Source organism: Balaenoptera ricei, chromosome 12 (genome assembly GCF_028023285.1).
Source record: "Balaenoptera ricei isolate mBalRic1 chromosome 12, mBalRic1.hap2, whole genome shotgun sequence".
Taxonomy (NCBI): Eukaryota; Metazoa; Chordata; class Mammalia; order Artiodactyla; family Balaenopteridae; genus Balaenoptera; species Balaenoptera ricei.
In genome coordinates this window covers 5,255,738-5,270,001 of record NC_082650.1, presented here as the reverse complement: position 1 = coordinate 5,270,001, position 14,264 = coordinate 5,255,738, and the positions used below count along the sequence as shown (strand labels likewise).

General features: G+C 36.1%; 1 protein-coding gene across 7 annotated transcripts in view; it reads left to right on the top strand.

Moving 5' to 3' along the window:
• QKI (QKI, KH domain containing RNA binding) overlaps positions 1-14,264 on the top strand; it is a 138,954-nt gene that overhangs the window by 46,426 nt on the left and 78,264 nt on the right. For all 7 annotated transcript variants that reach the window (XR_009506113.1, XM_059940855.1, XM_059940853.1 and 4 more), the window contains exon 3: positions 2,672-2,788. Coding sequence is in view for 6 of the 7 variants with exons in the window: in XM_059940855.1 (XP_059796838.1) it covers positions 2,672-2,788 (117 nt within the window). In the remaining variant the exon portion in view is untranslated. The remainder of the gene's footprint in view (positions 1-2,671; positions 2,789-14,264) is intronic.

The following is a 14,264-nucleotide window of genomic DNA, read 5'->3' as shown; positions in this document are numbered from 1 at the left end:
TTCACAGATTTCTTGAGAGCAAGGAGAATTTCTCCTCTTCCTCTTCCTCCCCTTTCTCCTTTTAAAAAAAATTCCTAGCATCTATTTCACTCTTTGCCACATAGGAAGCCTTGAACACATGTTTCATTAAGTTGAATTTGAAAATGAAAGGTTGTTTCCTATTCTTCTGAAAAATACTCAAACTAAACAAAATTACACATAATAAGCATAATGCTTATAAAGTCTGGGTCTAATAATTCTAATATCTAGAGTCCTGGTGGATTTGTTTCTTTTGTCTTATCGTTTATTCAGATTTTTGTCATTTTATGTTCTTGTGTGTTTGGTTATTTTCTAGTGTGTGCCAGATAATGTATTTACTAAATAGCTTACAAAAATAATATAAGGCCTAAGATTATGTTATCTTCCTCCAGAGAGAATATATGCCAGCTTCTGACAGGTACCTACTGTTAACTAGCAACCCAAGATCACCTTGATACAATTTTGCTTATTGAGGTTGAGACAGTTTTGATGTTGATATGCAGAGTCTGTAAGGGCCTAGGAAATTAGGGTTCACTTTTACCCCCAGAATGCACACCTATCAGATCCCTACCCAAAGCAAAGACTGGGTGTGGGGAGGAGCTCACATAGGTAGGTTACACACTCCAACCCATGTCCCTTGAAGTTCAGGCTCTCAGCTGTCCTCTCCAGATTCAGCAAACATACCTAGAGGAAAAGGAGTTCCCCAAAGCCAGGCTTACATCCTCTTGATTCTCTGTCCTCCCTATGATCCTGAATTAGCAATTCTTCAGTCTTGCTGGGTCTCTGATGCATTCAAGCAGATGTTTTTTCCTTCTGTGTCCTATTTTACTGGAATTGCTCAGCTGGTCTGAATTACCCTTAGTACTTAACAGAGAATTCCATGAATTTTTTTAAGAGGTTGCCTTTAAATCCAAGTAGATCTAGAATTGACTAACTTCAGGCAGTACAGGGTAAAAATATATTAGAACGAGGGTCTGAGAAAGAGAAAAAACACACATATTACAGAAAATCTATCAACAGGCCTGGCTCTATGTTCATTTAGAGCAGACTCTTCCTACTTTTCTGCAACTTGCCAACCCCACCTTTATATATAGTTACAGATTCTATAAAACTTCATTCCCTCTCCTCAACTTGGGATGGAAAAACTTATATCGTAATCCCCGGAGGGAAGAGGGCTCTCTTCCATTCTTATACGTGTAGTACCTGTCTTTCATTTGGGAATCACTTTTGTAAGATGCGGCAGTGCTGGTGAGCAGCTAAGGCAAAGTGAGAAGGCATTGGAGGGCTTCCCTGGTGGCGCAGTGGTTGGGAATCTGCCTGCCAGTGCAGGGGACATGGGTTCGAGCCCTGGTCTGGGAAGATCCCACATGCCGCGGAGCAACTAAGCCCGTGAGCCACAACTACTGAGCCTGCGCGTCTGGAGCCTGTGCTCCGCAACAAGAGAGGCCACGATAGTGAGAGGCCCACGCACTGCGATGAAGAGTGGCCCCCGCTCGCCGCAACTAGAGAAAGCCCTCACACAGAAACGAAGACCCAACACAGCCAAAAATAAATAAATAAATAAATAAATTTATTAAAAAAAAAAAAAAAAAAAAGAAGGCATTGGAGTACAGAAGATTGAAGAACTGCCCTGGCTTCTTAAGCCTTGAATTCTGGCATATTAGTGTTATTAACGATACACTAACAGTAGGATTAAAATGCAAGAAAAAAGTAGGAAGCATGAGAATCAGTAACTTAATTGATTGAATAAGTTAATAGAAACCACCCATCGGTCTTTGTGGAACTGATAGTATAAACATTCATTTTTTTTGTCTTTTATGCAGATGACATGTGAATGAGGAAAATTTACTTTTCAGTATTCAGAGTCAATCTGTTCTTCCCATTGGACTTTTAAAAAAATTAACTTCTGTGAATGAATACTTGACGTTTCTGTGGAGGGATGATAATTACTTATTTATATAATTATTTTTGTCACTGTCCTATTCGTGATAAGAGTTAAGGTTCTTTGTCAAAGTAGTAGTATAAGCTAAAGGTAGAAATGGAAAATAGAAAGGAAAATAAGGATGCAGAGATAAAATTGTGCAAAGAGTGTGGTGAAAAAATGTAGACTCTCATGACTTAAATATTTAGTACAGGGTGGAATCCAAATTTGGCCATCAGTGTTCTGGCAGCCAACCCCAGAATACAATTCTCTCTGAACAGTTGCTTTGGGGAAAGTATAACTTAGATAAATAAGACAGGAGTTCTCCCCCAAGGATTTCTGTAGAAAAGGCAACCATTATTTAACATAATGAACAGTTCCCTGAACCCTGTCATAAAGGATTTTGTAGAAGGGATTTGCATTCTTGGGTGGCACCTAAGATTTTGTCTAACTCTTTAATATACTCTGGTTTAGATTACATGTTGATGGGCAATTGAGTATAGTACCTGTTTTAGTTAGATACTGTTGTTCCTAATCCATAATTTGTATTAATACATACGAAAATTTCAGGCTAAACATGAGCTTCTGTAATTTCACCACCAAACTTGTCAAGAAATTCATAAGATTTTATTTCAACTTAATATTTTTAAAAAATCTAACTGAAGAAAGTAAATTTATACTTTAAAATAACTTTAAGTGAATAATGTACGGTGATTTTTTTTTCCCCCCCAGTTTAATTTCGTTGGGAGAATCCTTGGACCTAGAGGACTTACTGCTAAACAGCTTGAAGCAGAAACAGGATGTAAGATAATGGTCCGAGGCAAAGGCTCAATGAGGGATAAAAAGAAGGTAAGTCCTTGAAAATGGGGCGGGTCTTTATGTGAATAATTTACTTATACTTTCGAATTTTAGTAGCAGAATATCTAGACCCTAAAGCACTATACTCTATTTCATGTCAGAAACTTTTGAACTTTTTAAAGGTGTTGTCATGATTTTCCCTTTTTGATTATCATTTTTCATTTAGCCAGCTAATATCAGTCAGTCTATGATATTAACTTTGGTTTTTACACTTGAGAAACACCATGGAAATTAGTAAATTCCATTAGCAAATGGAAATTAGTCAGACTATAATGTTGTATATATAAAAGATGTAACTAAAACTTTGAAAAATCTAAAATGTTTCTTTTGATGAGATTTAAATGAGAAGGATCAAATGTGAATAACTTTGGATGTATGTCATCTCATCAGGAGAGTTAGTAAACATAGGAATAAAAGGCTTATAACTAGCCATATGAGAGTCATTTTGGTTTTTACCAACATTTTGTGTTGATTTTAAGTTTTCTAGATAATTTAAAGTGTATTGTTCCTGCTTTCTGCTTTTTTCTTTTGCCACTCTTGTTTTTCTAGTATAATAAACACCTAACTACCTACTTTAAACATTGTTCTTAGGAAGGTTTTTTTTGCCTTGTTTCCTTTTATCCAGTGATACTGTGAGGCAGAATACTTTTGAAATTTTCTGTCTGTGTAAAAAATGTTTGACTGATTTTAAAAAATAACCTAGATTTTGATTGCCAAAGATTAGATTTATTGTTAGGAAGGGTTTGTTGTTTGTTTGTTTATTTTTTAAATACATTGCCTTGAAAGGGATATCAAATGATAGACCCGTTATGTTATGTTATGTTATTGTTATGTTAGAGCATGTGCATTGAATCACTTTGTGGAGCTTATGGAATGAACACCAGACCTATAAGGTATTGACTTCATTCTGATACGCATCTTTTTGAGCTTCTCACTTCATTTCATTTAAGCCCTCCCATAAGCTGACTGGATCTCAATCATTTTCTCTCCTTACAGACAAATAATGACTTAGTAGTTAAGTTGGAGGGAGAGGCCGTCAATGATATTGATTATCTTTAGATCTTATTATAAGCTGTTCTTGTCAGCTGAGTATAAAGATACTTTGAGGCAAGCGTGTGAGTTCTCCCTAAGCATATTTAGCTGTTGTATTTAAAACAATTTTTTTATTAGAATCTTAAAAAAATTTAAGCATATTGTGAATCAGCTGAGTGGCAATCTCGCATCGCCATGCAGTTTTGGTTCCCCTGTTTGCACTTATGGTTGCGTTGCATTAAGTAATGCTAATTTAATAGCCTAGGGACAATGAGATGAACTCTCAACAACTGAAGGACAAATAAATCTTCACCGAAAGATTAGTGTATCCATCAGTTAATCAAGTTATGAATATCAGTCAGTTAACAAAGCATGTTTTGTCCTCTCCTCAGCCTCTGTTAGTTCTGTAGTAATGGCTCTCCACTTACTCCACTCACACACTCACAGACACTGAGGATTAGAGCTTGGAACTGTAATGAGACATCGTGAGTTCTGTTTTCAGTCAAGTTGAACTTTGTAGCCTGAAGAACATTTTTCTGCTGTCATTTTGACAAGATTAGAGTGGTTAAGAGAGTAAGCTCTATAACCATCTTGCTTTTGTTTGAATCTTGGTTCTATCACTTAGCAGCTTTGTGATTTTAACAAATTACTCCATCTCTTTGTGCCATATAATATAGTGAGGGAGTAGTGTTGTCACTTCTCTCTTATGGTTGATGGTTCTCAACAACCATCGTTGTGAGGATTAAATCAGTTGTAAAGCACTTAGAATAGTGTTTTAACACATAGTAATCAATTAATGTTAATGATTGTTCTTAATAAATTTTATATTAACATTATTAGTTAGTACATTTTATGTTTAAACTCATATTGTATCATAGGGGAATACTACAGTTTTTTAAGCTTTGGAAATGACAGTACTTTTGTTGTTGCTTTGTGACCTTTGAATATCCCATATTCTGATGGCTTTTCTGTTTTGTTTCCCTGGTGGTTGGTGTGTCCATATTCTGTCTTGTCCACTTTGTTCTTAAGCACAGATAGAAGCAGTTTGCACATTTTATTTTATTTTTTTTAATATGTACTGTTGTCTAATGAAATAAAAAATGTTTACAGATTAATGCATGCAAACAGTAATAAATTAAGACACCAACAAAATTTTGACTGCAGATTATATTTTTAGTTTTATTAAAGTTCTACAGATGAACATACTTAGGGGATATCAAGTTAATTTGAATGGCTATCGTATGTTTGATATTATGGTGAAGAATTTATATGTAGATTTATAATGCCAAGAGTGTTTTCTGTAATCTTAATTTAAATCTGCCCATAATTGTCAACCAAGTCATTTTGGTTTATGCTGTAGTAACTCTACCCGTTGAGTTCTTAAAAATGCTAGTAAAAGTTAGATCAAAATGGAAGGTACTATCATTCATTGCTTGGCTGTTATTTTTACAAAGAACATGACAAATAGATGGAGGCAAAAAGAAATATAATAATAAGGCCGATTGAGGTATATTTCATGTGTTTAAAGGAAAACTTTAAACTTTTCTGCAGAGTTGTCAGTTTATGTAAAAGCTGAGAAAGCTAGAAAATAAACCTTAATTTACTGACTGTCCAAGGTATTATGATGGAATACTGTTTGCTGATTTGTATCCTTCACTGCTAGTCTGATAAACTGAGGGCATACCATGTCTATTTTATGGAGTACTTCCCTGGTGTTTGATGAGTACCTGGCACAGAGCAGGAACTGGAAAAAATTATCTGGGAAAGGAATGAATGTTTAGGTAATAAATGAAAGGCATAGATGCTCCCCTATCCCCACCCCATAAAAGATTTTATAAATAGAGATAATTATAAATCCCATGTGCTTTTAATTCTTTTGGGAAGATAGGCAGTGCTGTATCATTCTAAGCTGTTGGTTTTAAGTAAGGGAGTGAATGTGGCACTTTAATTTTCATTCTCTTAGATTGGTATTACTTCAGCATTATTGATGGGCACAACAGTATTGTCATTGCATAAACATACCCAGGGGAATGGTACTGGGTAAACTCATGGAGCCTAAGAGCAAGTACTGCACTCAGACTTCCTAAGAGACTCAGGGGCCGTGCTTGTGTTCCTGCTCCCCACTCCCACCCAGAAATGGTGACCGCTGAAATGTCTGCAGTTGGTCAAAGCAGGGTTAGTCAAATGTTGTGTCTTCTGGAAATTTCCAATAAGACTCAGCAATTCTAGTTAGAGCTCTTTGCTTGAAATGAAGGGATGTACACTCAGGGAATCAGATGGCCTTCTAGGGCTGCAAATAGCAGTGGCCAGATGGTATTAACCACTTTCACGATCTGTGCAATGTCTTATTCAGACCGTTCAACAGTCTCAAAAGATAGTTTTTACTCTTCTAACAGGAATGGAGGCTTAAAGAGGTCAAATAGCTTATCCAGTCCCTCATTTCTAACTAGTAACTACACTCAGTATAAACATATATCTTGCTGGACATTGAAATTCAGCTCTACAATTCATTCTCTTCAGAATATGGGCTTTGAATTTAAAATTAGATCAATCTGTAATAAAGTTTTAATTCAGTTTTTAACTTTGTTTCCCAAATATATTTGACCACAGTCTCTCCTTTCCAAGAGCTGTCCCTCTAACTTCTTGAGGAACTGCAGTGTTGTATGGACCATGATCTATGAAATGTTATTAGAGAGGCATATTGTGTAATTGCAAACATAGGTAGAATTTCATAACTTTTTTTACATGTCCCTTTTCATATACGTTACAGATTTTTCTTAAATGTCTCTTATAGTCCTATTAATTTCTTATGGTGCATATATATTTTAACTAGTTAATATGTGATATTTTTAGAAAAGTTAAAAAATGTATATGGTCTGGGAAGAAGTATAGGCACCTGATTCTGTCACTCTGGAGACTACTCTTATTGACAATTTCGGTATGTTTTCTTGTAGATCGTTCTCTCTGCAGTTATATACACTTTTACATGTGTTATAGAAAGTGAATCTTTTACTGTTCATGATGCTTTATAATTGGCATTTTCTCCTGCAACCTTGTACCCTGTCCTATGTCAGTTTAATTGGCAAGTAACTGAGCTTTATAATGTCTAAGACTTTGTGCTGGGTGATAAGAAAGCACACTTAAAAGATGTTTCAAGGCAATATTGATAGTGTATGCAAAAATTAATTTGCTTGATTTGTGGGCGCAGCTTAGACTTTTATTTTTATGAAAGATGTTGTTGCTCTCTCAACACTTGGAAAATAATCAAATTAATACAGTTTTTTGTTTGACATACTAAAGTGGCTGTGATAGCCAGCGATATAACATCATGTACAGACATGGTCCGAAGAGCCTGCTTTATTGATCTTGTTGCGTACTAGGCTTTCTGACAACCTCGAGCGTAGGTATAGTTTATTTAAAAAAAGAAAAAACAACAACAACCAGAAAAACCACCTTTCATCGTGGCACATTTTGACCAGTGTTTATTCATCACCCAGTGTTAGCATTGTCCGTCTCCTTCCATGTGTGCCCACATTCCCCCTTACCCTTCCTCCCCCTCCGCCTACCAGATGATTTGGGGAGCAAATTCCAGACATAATTTCAGCTGTATACATTTTATTAGGTGTTTCTAAAACAGAAGGACTCTTTAATGCTATCATGTTTATGTTTTTTTTTTAATCACCAAAACAATTTCTTTGTGTCGCTATTTAGTCAGTGTTCACAGTTCCCTTCTTGTTTCATAAATGTGCTTTGAAAAAAAGTTTGCATGGTATCCAAGTGAGGGCCGTATATCAATACCTTGCTTAAGAGATTGATAGATCTCTTAAGCCATTCTCACCCTTGCCCCCATTTCTCCTTGTAACTTATTTGTAAAAGGACTGAGTTATTTGTACCGAAGATTTCCCGTGGCTTGTGCTGATTGCACTTCCATGGTGGTGATTAACACTTATCTCTGTCCCCTGTATTTTTGGTAAATTGGTGGTGAGAAAGATTTAATCAGATTTAGATCTCCTGCCCTCCCTTCCTCATTTCCTTTCTTCCTTTTGAAAGAAAATTTCACAAGCAGTGTTGTGGTTGTGGTACCTAAAATCTAGTTTCCTCCTGATTTCAGCAGTTACTGTTGATTGTTTTTTAGGCCCTTTATTACAGTAGGAACTGCAAAATAGTTGTTATCCTGTTTCTTTGCTGTTATTAGCTAGGTTTACTTTTTATAGGAGAGGCTGGGTAAATGCTCAGTTCTTCACTTACTAGGTTTAAAATAGTGAGTTGGTTCCTAGGAATCCTCCAGAGGTGAAGAATGAGTTTTTTTGTTTCCATTTGAGTATCATTATGAATGCATTTAAACAGTTCTGATGCATTTCAGTTCATTGTACTTAAGTGTTTTTAACTGATGATCATGTGGTTTGACCAGTGGGGGGCCTTTTCAAATTCACTTCCAAGTCCCTTTAACACAATCCCAGTAGTTTGGGGCTAGTAACTGTGTTTTCTGGTGTATTTAATAGTCCAGGCTCATCGTAAGATTTCCTCCCCAGACTTGAGATCAGCCACTTCTTTAAGGAACCCTGATTACTATTAGTGAAAAATAGTATTTGGAAACTGCAGTATGGGCTTTAGTGTTACTCATTATTTGTAGACCTTTTCAGGACGGAGCTAGGAGATACATAGGTACACGCGCACACACACACACACTCAGGAATATAAGTATCTTTACAAAGTTCATTCTCATTTAAAATGAAAACTACAGTGTTTTATTTAATTGATCTTGTATCTATATTTTGTTTCCCACTGAAAATGCTGGTTCCTAATGACACAAAATGATTGATTTTCTTTATTCTAAGATATACGAAACAGTCTCAGAATAACAATACAAACACTACTACCAACAGGATAGTCAGTGAAAACAATTTTTCACCAGTTCTTACTGTTTTTAGGGTATGTTTCACTAGAGAAATTACTGTCTTTTAAAACACTCAATAGTTTTTCAGTATATATCAGTTATGCCATCATATGGATAAACAGTTAAGTTCATTTGTTACACTTGGTTTTCTAGTTTTACGAATTTCTTATTTTTCTGTTACTTGTACAATATTTACATGGTTCCACAATCAAATCTACAAAGTAGGAAATTTTCAGAGAAGTCCTGCTTTTATCCCTGTCTCTTTTATCTATCCCCCATCTTGCGGTTTGGGTAAATTTTTTATTTTGGTATTTGGCTTATCCTTCCATTTCTTTGTTTTACATGAATGGTTACATGAGCGTGTGTGTGTGTGTGAGTGTGTGTGTAATTTCTCACTCCCTTCATAGATAATTGTATACTCTACACTTTTCTATGCCTTGCCTTGGTTTTTTTGTTTGTTTTTTACTTAATAGTGTATCATTGAGGTCACTTACTGGCAGTATATAGAGACAGTCTTTATTCCTTTTAATAACTTCATCATATTCCATTGTGTCTGTGTACCATAAATTATTCCAGCATTCCCCTATTAATGGACATTTAGATTGCTTCTAGGCTTTTGCTGTAACACATAGGAAGACTGTTGTGTAGAATAGCTTTTATATACATCTTTACGTGTACTTGCTAGTTTATCTTTGGAATAGAATTCCAGAAGTGGTATCACAATATATAGTTTTGCTAGCTAGTGCTAAATTCTTCTCTTTAGGGATTATTGTTTTGCATTACTTCAGCAATGTATGTGAGAACCAGTTTCCCAACAGATTCACCAACAGAGTTAAACTTTCATGTAAGGCGCTGTTAAAGAAGCTGTTCCATAAGTATATATTTCTGTGTGTCTTTAAAAGGTCCTTGCTGTTATGAGCAATGCAGCCATCTCTGATTTCCCAGGTAGACAATTGTTTGAAATATATTTCTTATTTTCTCATTGAACCCATTTATGAATAATGGTTAGACATAGTTGAAATGGTATTACCATAACTGGTCTTAAGGTACATTATATTGTAATAAACTTCTGGTTGGGCCCAAGCAACTAATTACTGTTTCAGATGTTTTCAAGAGGAAAAGTGCTGTAATTTTCTATTAGTTTACACAGCCCTTCTCAGCTAGGGCTCCTCATCTTAGAAGTTCTTCAGTTTCACTGAGAGTGATTCATAACGAGTACCACTATAGATAGGAGAGGTTAATTATATATAATTTATGCCTTGGGCCAGGCATTAAGTACTTGATTCCCTGTGGAATCAGTTGAGAAAGGCTCTACCCTGTGGGGAATGGGTTTTTTCTCTGTACTTTATATCCCTGCCTTAATATCCCCCGCCCTGACCCATGCCATGGTACCTTTGACTCAGTGCATCAGAGAGTAGGAATTTTTACGGATTCTCTCTTAAAAATGTTAATTTTATAAATTACATGCTTAGAAAATTCCATGTATCTGATTTGAATAGTAGTATTTAGCTATAAAAACAGGTCAGTTGCTTTAGAAGAGTGATTATGAAAATTATAGTAATGTATAATCTGGTTTGGAAGGAACCTTATTAAAGCTATGAAATCTAACACTTGGTATATCTAATTCTATGATATTTTAGTTCCTATACTGCACATGGTTGTTACTCAATTTTCACCACCTCCTGTCATAGTTAATTTAATACCTTTTTAGGCAGCAAGTATTTTTTGAATGCCTATGATTTTTTGCCCTCAAGTATCTTTTACCCCCAAGAGACTGATAAATTGACAGTGGGCTAATGCACAGTGTGGTAAATACCACAACAGGTGTTATACATTGTGCTATGGGAAGCCGAGGAAGCGATGAGTTCTTTTACAGGTTGAGGCTTTCAGGGAAGCTAGAGAAGATGGGATTGGAGTAGGGGCTTGCAGGGCAGGTGAGTGGAATGGCAGTCTAGAAAGCGGAGGTAGGGTCAGCCAGTACGGGTCCTTATGCTAATGCTCGACGTATTGCAGTGGACATTACAAGGTGTAGTGGGAGGAGTGGTATTGGAGACAAGGTTGGGATCTGAGGATAATAGGACCTTGAATATGATATTAAAACTTTTCCTTCTAAAAGCAGTGCATTGGCACTCATGTTTTTAAAGTAAGGAGTTAATATGATATACTGTTTTAAAAAGATAACTTGTCAGTCGAAGGGATAGATGGAAGGGAGAAGAGAGCAAAGGCCACAAACAAATAACCAAGTCTTCGAACACTTTACTTAGAAAGTTCTTCCCTGTGTTCAGAAAATCTGTCTTTGGAACTTAGATCCTCTGATCCTAATTCTACTTTGAATTCAAAACAAAATAATCTCTTAACCTTAGGGCCTTTGACATACTTAATGACAGTCCTTTGTCTCAAAGGTGTCCTACTCTAGCTATAAACTAATTCCCTAGTAACTTAAGTCCTCCTCCGCTTTTTTTCTTTCTTTCTTTCTTCTTCTTCTTTTTTTTTTTTTTAATGTCATGGGACATAGCATTGAATTCAGCCTCAAATGATCGATTGGTTTCTTTTTAAAGAGAAAGGAAGGCCTGCCTTTCTGGAAGAGTTTTAAATCAGTACTTTTCAAATTATCTGCCACAAAAGAACATTACAACAAAATTCTAATTCATCGTAGACCAATTCTTTTGTAAAATATAATGAAATTAATTATCAGAGAAAAAGAATTTTTAAAAGATAATTTTAATCCTATTTAAAACTTTTTATATCAACAGACAAAACTATCCAGTCAGAATGCTGTAAAAGTTCCAAAACACTTGATTTCTGTACTGGCAGGCTACCCTTGGCAGCAGCTCTGGCTTAAACCCCAGCTTGCTGTATGATCCGCTGGTTTTTTCAGGGCTGGAAACTAGCCCTGTGGTGTCCTCTCCTCCCCACTTTTCTTCTTTCTTCTCATACCCTCATTTTTGCTCTAAGTGTTTTCAAAATATTCACTTTTTTACTTCTGTTTCTGGTTACATGTTCATTTTGGACTCAAGTGACTTAGCTTTGTTTTAAGATGGAAGAATGTAAAGCAGTGCAATACAAATTAAATGTTTAATTCAGATTGGATAGTATTTCAGTACATTTTTATAGAATAGAGTCATTGCTTTGCCTGTATTAAGTGCTAAGAAAGATTGGGGAGATTTGAAATAAAAATTCTGCTACTATTTATTTAAAGTATAGTTTTTTAAAATTTGTAAGACACTCTTCAAGGGATAAAAAGATGGATCCAATGAGAATAAACCTGTTTTCATTACTAAAGTAGCTCTTTGAGTAACCTGTAAAACTTAAGCTAATTACTCTGCCATAGATCTAATAATACCAAGATGAGTTAATTGTCCGTGTCTAATGAAATGAGACATGAGTTTCAGTGAAAAGAGAGAGTCCATTTTATCACTAGATGCTGTTAATGAGCCTTTTAAAATTCAGTCTTGATTGGATTGCAGTCAATTTAGTTAAGGAATCTTTGAGCACCTTATAATGTGTTGTATATATAACAAATTTTCTTTCAGAAGGTTCAGTTCTCTGTGGACAGAATTAGTAGTGGAATGTTGCTTATGTGTTTATCATTATGCTGCATCAGTTGATTTTCTTTTTCAAAATCCTTTAACAAGAACTTCGATGGAAAATTTTTTTCCGTTAGTGACAAATTATTAGACAGTTTCATAAGCCTAGTGAGCCATCCTATTCTATCTTACTACTTTTATTTTTCTCCTTCAGTTATGAAAGATAACAATTTAAAGAAATTATATTGTTGCTCTTTGAATTTTAAAACATGCTATTTTATTTTAAATCATGTATAATTGTTAACTCTTTGACTTTTAAAGACATGTATAGTTGTTATTATTTTTTTAAATCGGGAACTGTCATAGGGCCAGGATGATATCACAGTCTTTGGGTCCAAAAAAGTCAAAACTGTGATTCTTCATTTTGTGAATTATATGTTACTTAGAAAAGAGCAAATAGAAATTATAGCAGGTAGTTAGGACTGCTCCTAACAACTTGGCCAGTTGATTAATTAAGACCTTAAAAGGTCTTAATAAGTTTTCACCTTAAGCTTTTGCTGAATTCAGATACCTATAAAGTATTCTAAATATAGATTACTATATTCACTTCACATAGAAAATACTATTATTTTTCATATTCTGATGTGAAGAAAGTTCTGTATCATTTCACCTTTGTAACTAATAAGATTAATTTCTGACTAGTAACTTGTTTTTGTTCTTGCATTTTTGGAAAGGATTTTTTTGTTTTGTTTGTTTGGGGGGTTTTTTGTTTGTTTTTTTATATGTTGTGTCCTCAGCACATAATATTAGTTTGCCCCATATTGATGATATTAAGTTTCATCCTTTGGTTAAAATGGCATCCATCATATTTTTTCATTGTAGAGATACTTTTCCCCCATTTAAATTAATAACTAATCTAAGGGGAATACTTTGCAACTTTGTAAATATCCTGTTCCCAACAAAATTTGCCCCCCCCCCCCCCAAAATACTCTTCCCCCGACTCCCCATGTGGAGTTAGGCTAAAATCTCCCCTGAATTCCAGACTGCCTACTTACCATCTGGACTGGGTTGAATGGGGTGGGGTGGCTGGTGACAGCAGTGCTGAGTTGCTGGTGGTGGTGAGGGTGCCGCACGCTGAGCACGTGCTGTGACTTAGGGGCTGCTCTCTCCTCGCTCCGCGTGGATTCGCTCATTGTTCCCAGACAGCTCTGTGAGGTAGCTACTGTTGTTTTTCTAATTTTATCCGTGAGGAAGTGGAGACGTGGAGGAGGTTCTCTTCACCTCACTAGTGAGTTGCTTACTCAGGATTTGAACCCAGGCTGAGTGCAGGAGTTTCATTATTGCATTGTGGTTTTCCTCAGTAGTCTTTTGATCTCCTTATTTCCACTCTTCCTCTCTGTCTCCCTCTGGCAACCAGAGTGATTTTTAAAGAATAATTCTGCAACGTATTTTTATGTGTTCAGTAAGAGTCAGCTCTTTACTGTGGCTGACAAGGCCCTGCTTGGTCTTGTGTCTAGCTGCCTTCCAGGCTTCTCTTTGCCACCTCTGTGACTGAGGTCCCAGCTTTCCATTCCTTCAGCATACTGACGCTCTCCTTGTAGGGCTTTGGTCTTGCTGGTCCCTCACCTGGAATCCTCTTCCCCTGGTATCTTTTTGTAACTCAGTCTCCACTTTTCAGATTTCTGTTCAATTTCACATTTTCAGAGAAACCTTCCATAGTCACTCTGCCCCAAAACAGCAAACCCTGATGCCTTGCCACACTGCTCTCTTACCCTTTTGCTCCTTGTATCCATTATCACTCCGGACATGCTTTACCTGTTTATTATTACTATTATTTTTTTTTTTTTTTAAACTTTGGGTTTATTTATTTATTTATGGCTGTGTTGGGTCTTCGTTTCTGTGCGAAGGCTCTTTCTAGTTGCAGCAAGTGGGGGCCACTCTTCATCGCGGTGCGCGGGCCTCTCACTATCGCGGCCTCTCTTGTTGCGGAGCACAGGCTCCAGACGCGCAG